This window comes from Carassius gibelio, chromosome A17 (genome assembly GCF_023724105.1).
Source record: "Carassius gibelio isolate Cgi1373 ecotype wild population from Czech Republic chromosome A17, carGib1.2-hapl.c, whole genome shotgun sequence".
Classification (NCBI taxonomy): domain Eukaryota; kingdom Metazoa; phylum Chordata; class Actinopteri; order Cypriniformes; family Cyprinidae; genus Carassius; species Carassius gibelio.
In genome coordinates, this window is record NC_068387.1 from 7922883 (window position 1) to 7932900 (window position 10018).

The following is a 10018-nucleotide window of genomic DNA, read 5'->3' on the forward strand; positions in this document are numbered from 1 at the left end:
AGTAAGCGCAGTGTAAAAAGTAAAAAGAAGAGAATTTATCACGTTGAGACAAGAGACGATGATAGTGAAAGTGAGGGAAATAAATCTGACACTGACTGTGAGTTGGGACTTTATGCCATGTCACAAAAAGGGAAATATTCACGAATCTCAGTGCTGCCTGTTGTAATGGCAAGAAAATGGAGATGGAATTGGATACAGGGGCTGCTGTATCGTTGATCCCTTGGGTATATAAAAGCACGCTGAGCCAGCTACCACAGCAACCCACTGATATAATGCTCAAGACATACACTGGAGAGCCGTTGGCACCAGAAGGGGTCATCAAAGTGCAAGTAAGGTTAAACAAGCAATGTGCTGATTTGCCTTTGTATGTAGTTAAAGTGGATGCACCCGCATTGTTTGGCAGAGAGTGGCTGAGAGTAATTAAACTGAACTGGAAAGATTTAAAGACAGTGCATGCAATTGAGCAAAAAGAGAAAGACAACTTGGTGTCTGTGTTAAAGAGACACTCCTCTGTTTTCTCTAATAATCTAGGCACAATGAAGGGAATTACGGCCACATTGACTGTTAAACCTAACAGTGTTCCAAAATTTTGCCCACCACGTAATGTGCCATATGCTCTACGACCCCGAGTCGAGGCTGAACTAAAGCGACTGACAGAACTGGGAGTGATCTCACCCGTGGAACACAGTAATTGGGCCACGCCCGTGGTGCCTGTCAGCAAAAAGGATGGCACAGTAAGGCTCTGTGGAGATTTCAAGATCACCATCAACCTATCTCTGTGCGTGGATAAGTATCCGATTCCACGCATTAAGGATCTTTTTGCCTCTCTAGCAGGAGGCCAACGCTTTAGTAAGCTAGACTTATCAAACGCTTATCTACAGATGGAGGAAGAAGAGAAGTCTAGGGAGCTGCTGACTATTTTGACACAAAAAGGGCTATTCCGTTTTAATCGTTTACCGTTTGGGTTAGCTTCATCACCCGCCTTATTTCAAAAGGCTATGGACCAAGTGCTTCTCGGACTGCCGTATACACATTGCTACCTGGACGACATACTGATTAGTGGTTCAGAAGAAATGACACACCTAAAAACTCTGGATGCAGTCCTGGGCAGGCTAGTGGAACACGGTCTGCATCTCAAGTCTGAGAAGTGCCTGTTTTTCCAGGAGTCTGTAATACTTAGGGCATATCATTGACGCAGAGGGACTCCACAAATCACCAGAGAAGGTACGTGCTATTGTGGAAGCACCTGCACCTGGGGATGTCAGTCAGCTACGATCGTTCCTATGAATGCTGAACTTTTACGGATGTTTCATTCCCGATTTAGCTACTATCATGAAACCACAGAATGATCTGCTAAATAAAGGGAAGAAATGGCAGTGGACGTGGCAGTGAGCACTCAGCAAAGCGGAACAAAACTATACTCATAATGAGAAGGAGGCGCTAGCGATAGTTTTTGGAATACGAAAGTTTCACCAGTACCTTTATGGTAACAAGTTTGTTCTAATCACTGACCATCGCCCGTTGACCTCCATCCTGAGTCCATCGAAAAGTACATCATCAATGGCTGCAGCTCAAATGCAGCGTTGGGCACTGCTCCTGTCAGCTCATGATTACACCATTCAATACCGAAAAGGTGCCTTACATGCAAATGCCGACAGGCTGTCACGACTGCCACTACACTACACGCATAAAGAGAAGCAAGGCGCAGTAGAGGTATTTTACACATCTCAGTTAGAAAACTTACCAGTCAGTAGCACCGAGATCAAAGGAAATACCTTGGCTCACCCTATCTTGGCTCGGGTCCTAGAAATGGTCTCAACTGGTCGTTTTCCAGCTGCTAAGAATGCAGGTGAAGAGCTGTCACCCTATCTGCAGCGCTAGCATGAGCTCACAGCCCAACAGGGATGCCTCATGTGGGGTGGGAGAGTTATCGTACCACCTAAACTGCGCCCTCGAGTTCTGGAAGAGGTCCATTCATCACATCCAGGTGTAGTGAGGATGAAAAGCCTGGCACCCAGCTATGTATGGTGGCCCGGTATAGACGCTCAAATGGAACTAAAGGTCAAATCTTGCCACTCCTGTCAGAGCGTACAAAAAGACCCTGGACTAGCACCTTTACACTCTTGGATGTGGCCCTCCAGTCCTTGGGAAAGGATACATGTGGACTTTGCAGGTCCATTTGAAGGACATATGTACTTGGTCGTGGTGGATGCACATTCAAAGTGACCAGAGGTGCATATCATGAAGAGCACCACTGCCTGTATGACCATTCAAGTGCTCAGGGGACTGTTTAGTCGGTATGGCATTCCACACATCCTTGTGAGTGACAACCGACCGCAGTTCTGTGTGGAAGAATTCAGTACATTCCTGAAAAACACATCCGCTCAGCGCCATACCATCCAGCCACCAATGGCCTGGCCGAACGGTTCATGCAGACTTTCAAACATGCTTTAAAGGCATCCAAAGGCACAGCACAGGTGCGTCAATGACTTGAGGCATTTCTATTAACATACAGAAACACCCCGCACGCAACAAAGAAAGAAACACCGGCAATGTTGTTTCTTGGACGCAGGCTGCGCTCTCGATTGGATTGTTTAAAACCAAGTGTGGCTGGAGCTGTACACAGGTTACAGGATGCCCAACAACAACGGCGCCAGGATCACGCTAAGATCAAACAGTTTGAGGTAGGAGAGTCAGTTCTTATGCGTGATTATAGAAAGGGGGAAGAAAAGTGGGCACAAGGTGTGGTGAGAGAAAAGACTGGACCGGTGTCGTACAAGGTGAATGTGGGATCGCCAGGGGTATGGAAACGCCACGTGGACCAGATGTTGAGACGCCCAGATACAGAGCCTCAGCAAACTGCAGTGAATCATACTGTAAGCCCACAGGTGTTACTACCTCCTAGTGATAGTGGCACCACACTGCACTCAAATACTCCTTTATTAGAAAAGAAGGATGTTCAAGTTCCAGAAATCAAAGAAACATTAAAAACACACCAGTCCACTGAACCACCATCTACGTAACATCCTCAGATAACCGAGACAGTGAAACGTTATCCTGTGAGGATAAAAAGACCACCAGCTCGTTACCGTGATGAGTGAGCAGTAATTAGTTAATAGAGGGTTATAGCACAGTTTGAGTGAGAGACATATTCTTTCAACATATAAGTTATACAACCACTGAGATATTCCTAATTTGTTGTTGTAAGTAAAAAAAAGGTAATTGTACCTTTATTGTCGTACATGAAAAGTGTATTGTTTTGTTTAAACAAAATGTTGAATGTTAATGTTCATGACATTCTATCTCAGTGGGGAGGAAATGTTATGTATGCATCTAAATGTTGTGTTATATAAAGACTGAACCACTAGGGGGCAGCAGTGAACTATTATTGGTTGATGTCTGTATTGAATAAAGCAGTTGAAGAAGCAGTGAACCAAGAAAACAACGTGTGCGTGTTGCTCTATATGTTTAGATAAAAAGTGTTTATCTATTGTCCTGAGTCGGCAACATAAGACTCTCGTCCTAAGCTGTGATCTTCAGATACACACTAGGCAGGGGTTTGGTAGTCTGGCGGCGTTGGTACTCGTTCCCCAAAGCGCATTTGACGCAGCTCGAGTTCCTGAAGAGGAACGTCTCTAGGTTACATATGTAACCCTAGTTCCTCGAGGGAACGAGATGCTGCATCTCGTGGCCATACCCCCGGCACCCCTGCCGGCGCTTGCTGGTACTCGAAGCTGACGCCAGCTGCGCAGCTCGTACCTTTATAGCTTCCTGATCGCTTACGTCACCCCCCCCCCCCCCCCCCCCCAGTGACGTCACGCTCTTCTATAAGACAGATTAGATATCATATTCAGAGTCGCTCATGCTAAACGTGTTCCCCAAAGCGCATTTGACGCAGCGTCTCATTCCCTCAAGGAACTAGGGTTACATACGTAACCTAGAGACGTTTTCGGATCACCAGTAGTGATGGGAAGTTTGATTCTTTTCCGCGAACCGGTTCTTTCGGACAGTTCAATTCAATAAACCAGTTGGAAAAAAAAAACGTTTCACCGGTTCACGACGTAATGAAGTCATTGGCAATGATTGGCCTTCATTCAGCCTTCGGTTTACCCGCGCTCATAACATTAGCACAGAATCAGTTCAGAATCAATCATCAAAAGAATCAGTTCGGTTCAGACATGCTGTGTGCCAGTCTGCTTCACACTGAATCACACAACACATGTGCAGTATCATCAGCTCCTCGATTCTGGAATAGGACGCGTCTGACAGAAACGGTTCTTGATCCGAGAATGAGTCAATCGTTCGTTCGTAATCTGGCTCGGCTCTGTGTTCATCTTCATTTCTCTCTTCACAGCAGTTCACTTTCTGGACATGGACAGTATACCGTACAAAAAAATTTCAATGGAGGGACAGAAAGCTCTCGGACTAAATCTAAAATATCTTAAACTGTGTTCGGAAGATGAATGGAGGTCTTACAGGTTTGGAACGACATGAGGGTGAGTCATTAATGACATCATTTTCATTTTTGGGTGAACTAACCCTTTAAACTCATCCACAAAAACTAGACACATTAACTCACATATGCTGCAGTGTGTCCTGTTAAAACATGAACAAAAACTTTAGCCTTAAACCAAGCACAACGTTTTATCAATATTTTCACACAAAGGTACAGCTTTTCTCCCTCTTAAGGTGTATACACATTTGCCATGTTTGGTTCGATTAAAACGAAACCTGGTGGATTGCTCTGATTAATTTGATTAAGTGTGAATGCTGCCACCCGAAATTGGTGCACACCAAACAAGTGGACCGAAATCACTTAAATAGGTCTCGTATCCCTATGACTTTTGGTCTCTTTAAGGTCAGTGTAATGTCAATGTGAATGGTAAGCGGACCAGACTAACAGCAGCTGGAGATCATGTATCGGTACTCTACTGCTATCACTGCAGCTTCCGGATTTTGAATTTGTGGAAGCCAATTTGTAAAGTGAATAAAGTGGATGGAAAATTATACATCATATTTTTAAACAGATTAACAATTTCTAAAGAAAATTTTGGAAGGTGAATATGAATCATTGATTTATTTTTTATTATGAATGTGTGTGAAATGTTTTGAAGTGAAATATTCACATCTTAAATAAACAACTGTTACATTTCCGACCCAGAAAATACAAACCCTGAAAATACAAGGCAATAAAATGAAATGAAAAAGCCTATATTGAATATTTGTCAAACTCCTGTAACAAAACTCAACAAAAACTTTGAATTTATGCTCACTTTTTGGAATTGTTGTATAATTTCTATTGAATAATATTATACTCTGTATGAAATATTGGTTATTATAATATAATATGTTTTTTTTTTTGTTAAGGCTTTTTTTCTCTTCTCTCTTTATATCCTAATTATAAATGTTATGTATTGTTTGGCCATCCTTGGCACATGTTTTTGCATTTCTGTATTCTATAAACAAGTGTTTATTTGAAGAAAAAAAAAAAATTTTCACCTCGACTGTTTTGAAATGTTGCTTATTGTTATACCAGACTGCCACCTGTTGACTAATGCTATCATTGTCTTTTTCTGCACCGAATGTTTTTGTACAGCATTCTCCAGCCTTTGACACACTGTGTTGACTCACGGCACAGAAATATATGCCACTGTCGCCTGGCTCTAGATCTTTCACTTTCAACGATCCACTTACAGCAACACTTTTGTGAGCTTCAAATTTCTTCTCATCGTCAACATCTCCAAAGTCTGGTTTACTGTTAGCCACAGTGAGTACAATGAGCCTCATAGTCTCTCCTGGACGCTGTCGGTACCAGTACATCTGGTAGTATGAACTGTCCTTATTGTGATTGCAGTTCAAAGAAGCAGAACCGTTCTTTGGTTCCCAGAGAATTTTAGGCTCTTGAAAAACACCATCTCCACCCACAGCAGCTGTGGACAAAATTAAATTGAATTAATAAGAATGTCAGTTTATTGTTTCAGTCGAGGATGATAAAGTTGTACATACCTAGACTGCAGTGCAGCAGCAGAATCAATGTAATAATAGCAATAGTCATGTTGAGTTTTGATGGGAGAGTGAGGCTCAACCTTTGAACTGATTCAAACTCTAGCTTTTGTTGAACAGGATATGACATCATAGGTGGTTACAGTAACGAATAATAATATGCATATTATTACTCCAAGCTCTGATTATTAATAAAATCTTTTTTTCTAATTCAAATATCTGTCTCTCTCTTCTGCACCTTTAGCTGGTGCGTGGTGAGCGTGCTGGTGCCGTTGTACTCTGTACTCCAGGTGGATGCAGCACACTGCTGGTGGTTGAGGAGAGATCCCATGATATGATTGTAAAGTGCTTTGGGTGTACAGCAATACACAATACAGCTCAATGTAAATGCTTCATTCCTTCACCTCACTTTGAAGGGTTTGTGTAAATGACCAGTCATTAATATTAGGAAGTGTGAGTAATAATGATGCTTTCTTTAGTAAGCACAAGCAATAATAATTGCTTAGAATCATACACTGGTAAGATATTTTCTTTTACACCCACATCTCATTATTGCTCATTATTGGCAAAGAATCAAAAGGTTGCCACAAATATAGTTAGAAAGCAAAGTCTGGATCTTTTTGTTGATAAACTATTTCTGTAACAGTGCCAAGTTTTTGTATTAGACAGAGGGAGTTTAGAGCACTGTGTCATATGCTGCACAGAAATACACTGCACTGTCATTCACTGTGAGGGTTTTAATTGTTAGAGTGCCGTTACGCCTTCCGTTTCCATTCAGAAAAATCTTGTTTTTAAATTCTGTTTCTATTTGATCATTTTCACCATTAAGGATTCCCATTAGTTTTAATTCCAGGGTGCCCTGGGTTTGTTTGTACCACATCATTTGGAAATAACTTGCTATATCGTGTGAACATATGAACACAGCTGATTTGTCTCGGTCCTTTATTGATTTAGAAGGAGTCTGGTGAACAATGTTACCAAAAGTGGTACCTGGAATGAGACGAATAAATGAAAGATTTAGTAAGAAATTTCAGTAAAATATTATTTACATGTAGCTGTTGCAATAAAAAAAATCAAGAAACCCTTCATAAAAGACATTATTACCTGTGAGCCACATAAATGTGACAGAGAAACTTAGTAGAATCATATTCATGCTGTTTCCCTGCTACAGTATGAGACTCTGCTGTGAGTAGTTACAGTTGATGAGATAATCAAGACAATCGAGGAAGTGATGTCACCAAAGGGAAATTCTGACAGCTCAAGTTTACCCTATTTGAACAAAAGTTTGTAAAGTGTACTGACAACTGTATTTGTATTTTCTGTAATCATAGTAAGGAAACTCTGACTCATAATTTTGTGATTGAAATTGTTTAGGACTAACTGTGATTAGTGTATTTAGCAGTGTCCATGTCTAAATGTTCTTTAAGGTTCTACACTAAAAACATGTTTACAGATGTATTTTGGATGGATCTATAATAATATGATATTCTTAAGTAGCACCTGCACAGTTTACTTCATTCTGTGATATTATCAAACTGTATATTTTTTGGTATATGTGCCATTTATTAGTTGTGCTACAATGCCACCTGTTGACTATTATTGTCAGTGCCATTTTATTACGTTTTGTACAGCACTCCAGCTATTGCAATACATGAGTGTAATGTGTGTCATTGTCATCATTGTCACTTTCAGGAGCATTTTTAAGAGCTTCATATTTTCGCTCTTTTCACATCTCCAAAGTGTGAAGCTGTAATAGAACTGCACTAGTATGCACTAGTATAAAGGTATGCTTCAATACGTGATGAAGAGAAGCATAATTCCACTAATATTATTTTTCAGGGGTTTTTTTTTTTCAAATGCTAAGCATGTGCTAAACCCTTCAGAAATCATTAATAATAACAACAAAAGACACGTCGATATAATAACCTTTTAAATTCCCTTGTATATTTATTGCTAAGCTATACTTGTATGCATTAGACTCACTGAACCACTAGTCCAGGTGCAAAGTTGGAGTGAATCTGCAGTCACTGATAATCGTGCAGTTTTTGTATCAGACCGAGCTGATTCTGAGCACTGTGTAATACGCTGCACAGAAATACACTGCACTGTCATTCACTGTGAGCGTGTTGATAGTCAGAGTGACATTATTTCTTCCATCTCCATCCAGTTTGATCTTGTCATTAAATTTATTCTCCTTGACCACTTGTTTAATATTCAGGTATCCCATGAACTGAAGGTCCTTGGTGATCTGGCTTTGCTTGTACCATTGTGTGACATCATAGTTTTGGACATTGTTTGTACATTTGATCTCGGCAACTTCATTTTCTTTCTTCAGGAGATCAGAAGGAGTCTGGACAACACTTTTACCAAGAATGCTGGCTGTAAACATCATCACATCAATATATAGTTTAACCATTTCTATTTATATCTCATAGATTTCAATGACACTATCCTAGCAAGAACTATTGAAAAGGTCAATATGTTAAATGTTTTAATAAAGATAGTTTGAATACCTTGGCCGCAGTGCAGCATCAGAATCAACAGAATGATGTTCCTCATCTTGTTAAATTGAGGCTGGCTAGGTTAAATTACAATCTTCTGTGAGGATTCAAATTTTAGTTGATAATACAGGATGTAAGTTCATGACATCATGGTAATCTCAGGGTGGGGCAAAATTCTGAATTTAAGAAAGAAGTTTCTGCCTATAAGAAGTTGGGATGTGAACTGAATTGACCATATACTACAAGATATTAAGCAACACTTTAAGCAAGACGTGCAGGTGTGTTGTGTTTAGTATTGGCACTGAATCAAAACCTGCAGATGTGGAGATGAACATGATAAAATATACGCTTTTGAAGTATAAGCAGTTTAAAAGAGGTTTTTGTATCAGACAGAGGTGACTCTGAGCACTGTGTAATATGCTGCACAGAAATACACTGCACTGTCAGTCGGTGAGAGGTTGCTGAGAGTCAGAATGCCTTTATTTCTTCCATCTCCTTCCAAGTTGATCTTGTTTTCAAATCCAGGCTCTTTATTCTTAGACTCAACAATAAGGTATCCCATCAACTTTAAGCCCAATGAGTCCTGACTTTGTTTGTACCACAGTATTCGGTCATAGCTCGGTATCTTGTGAGTACAAGTGATCACAGCAGATTCATCTTGTTTCTTCAGTAGATCTTCAGGCGTCTGGAGAACAGTTTCACCAAGACAGACAACTGTGAAGAAAATAATCTGAAATAATCTGTATAATGTATGTAAATATTTATCAAGTCTATGACTGTATCATACCTGTTATCATCATTAGATATACAAATATGTTAAGGAGAGTGTTCATCATGCTAGGTCTTTTTACCAAGTGCTTTTAGGATGTTGATACAGCTCAGCTTTACAGGTTCTCAAATGATGAATGAAACGAAAAAGAATGAAAAAGAACAAGATTCCTTCCTACACAGAGATACAGATCAGACTTGATGTGCAGCTCACACTGTGCATGTTTTTGATTTGCGTCAAAGATAAAGTGAACATTTGTTGAACCGCACTGCCCCCTATTGATCTTTTTCTTTTATTTTGTGTTCTTGAATCTCATAACTCTCCCAGAGTTTGATATACTTTCACTTACTGAACAGAAATATAAGGCGCCGTCATCCGCCTCCAAATTCTTCAGTCAGAGATTATAAAAGATTATAACAACTTATAAAAAATCTTCTAAAACAGTAATCCCATAGATTCTGTGTACAGATAATAACTTGTATTCAACCCTTAATATTGATCATTTTGGTTCAGCTAACCTGTTGACTAATGCTGTCCTTATCATTTACATTTATCAGACACTTTTATCCAAAGCGACTTACATTGCATTGAGGCTAACAATTTTTTTCCTAACATGTGTTCCCTGGGATTCGAACCCTCAACATTGCGCTTGCTAACGCAATGCTCTACCATTTGAGCTACAGGAACATGTACAAAATGTTTTTTACAGTACAGTCCAGCCTTAGTTTATTTACTTCTATTCCAG

The 10018-nt window shown here is 40.1% G+C and overlaps 1 pseudogene and 3 gene segments (V, D, J or C); 1 reads left to right on the forward strand and 3 right to left on the reverse strand.

Moving 5' to 3' along the window:
• The first annotated feature begins 536 nt into the window (after nt 1-536).
• LOC128031598 (uncharacterized protein K02A2.6-like) lies at nt 537-1392 on the forward strand (annotated as a pseudogene).
• A 3833-nt stretch (nt 1393-5225) lies between these two features.
• On the reverse strand, nt 5226-6334 carry LOC128031599 (T cell receptor beta variable 29-1-like). The segment is given in 4 exon segments: nt 5226-5233; nt 5619-5930; nt 6007-6109; nt 6242-6334. Coding segments are annotated over 4 exon segments (516 nt in total).
• A 1719-nt stretch (nt 6335-8053) lies between these two features.
• Nucleotides 8054-8571, reverse strand: LOC128031600 (T cell receptor alpha variable 13-1-like). The segment is given in 2 exon segments: nt 8054-8382; nt 8517-8571. Coding segments are annotated over 2 exon segments (375 nt in total).
• Nucleotides 8572-8816: 245 nt separating this feature from the next.
• Nucleotides 8817-9512, reverse strand: LOC128031460 (T cell receptor alpha variable 9-1-like). The segment is given in 2 exon segments: nt 8817-9218; nt 9292-9512. Coding segments are annotated over 2 exon segments (378 nt in total).
• Between the last annotated feature and the right edge of the window lie 506 nt (nt 9513-10018).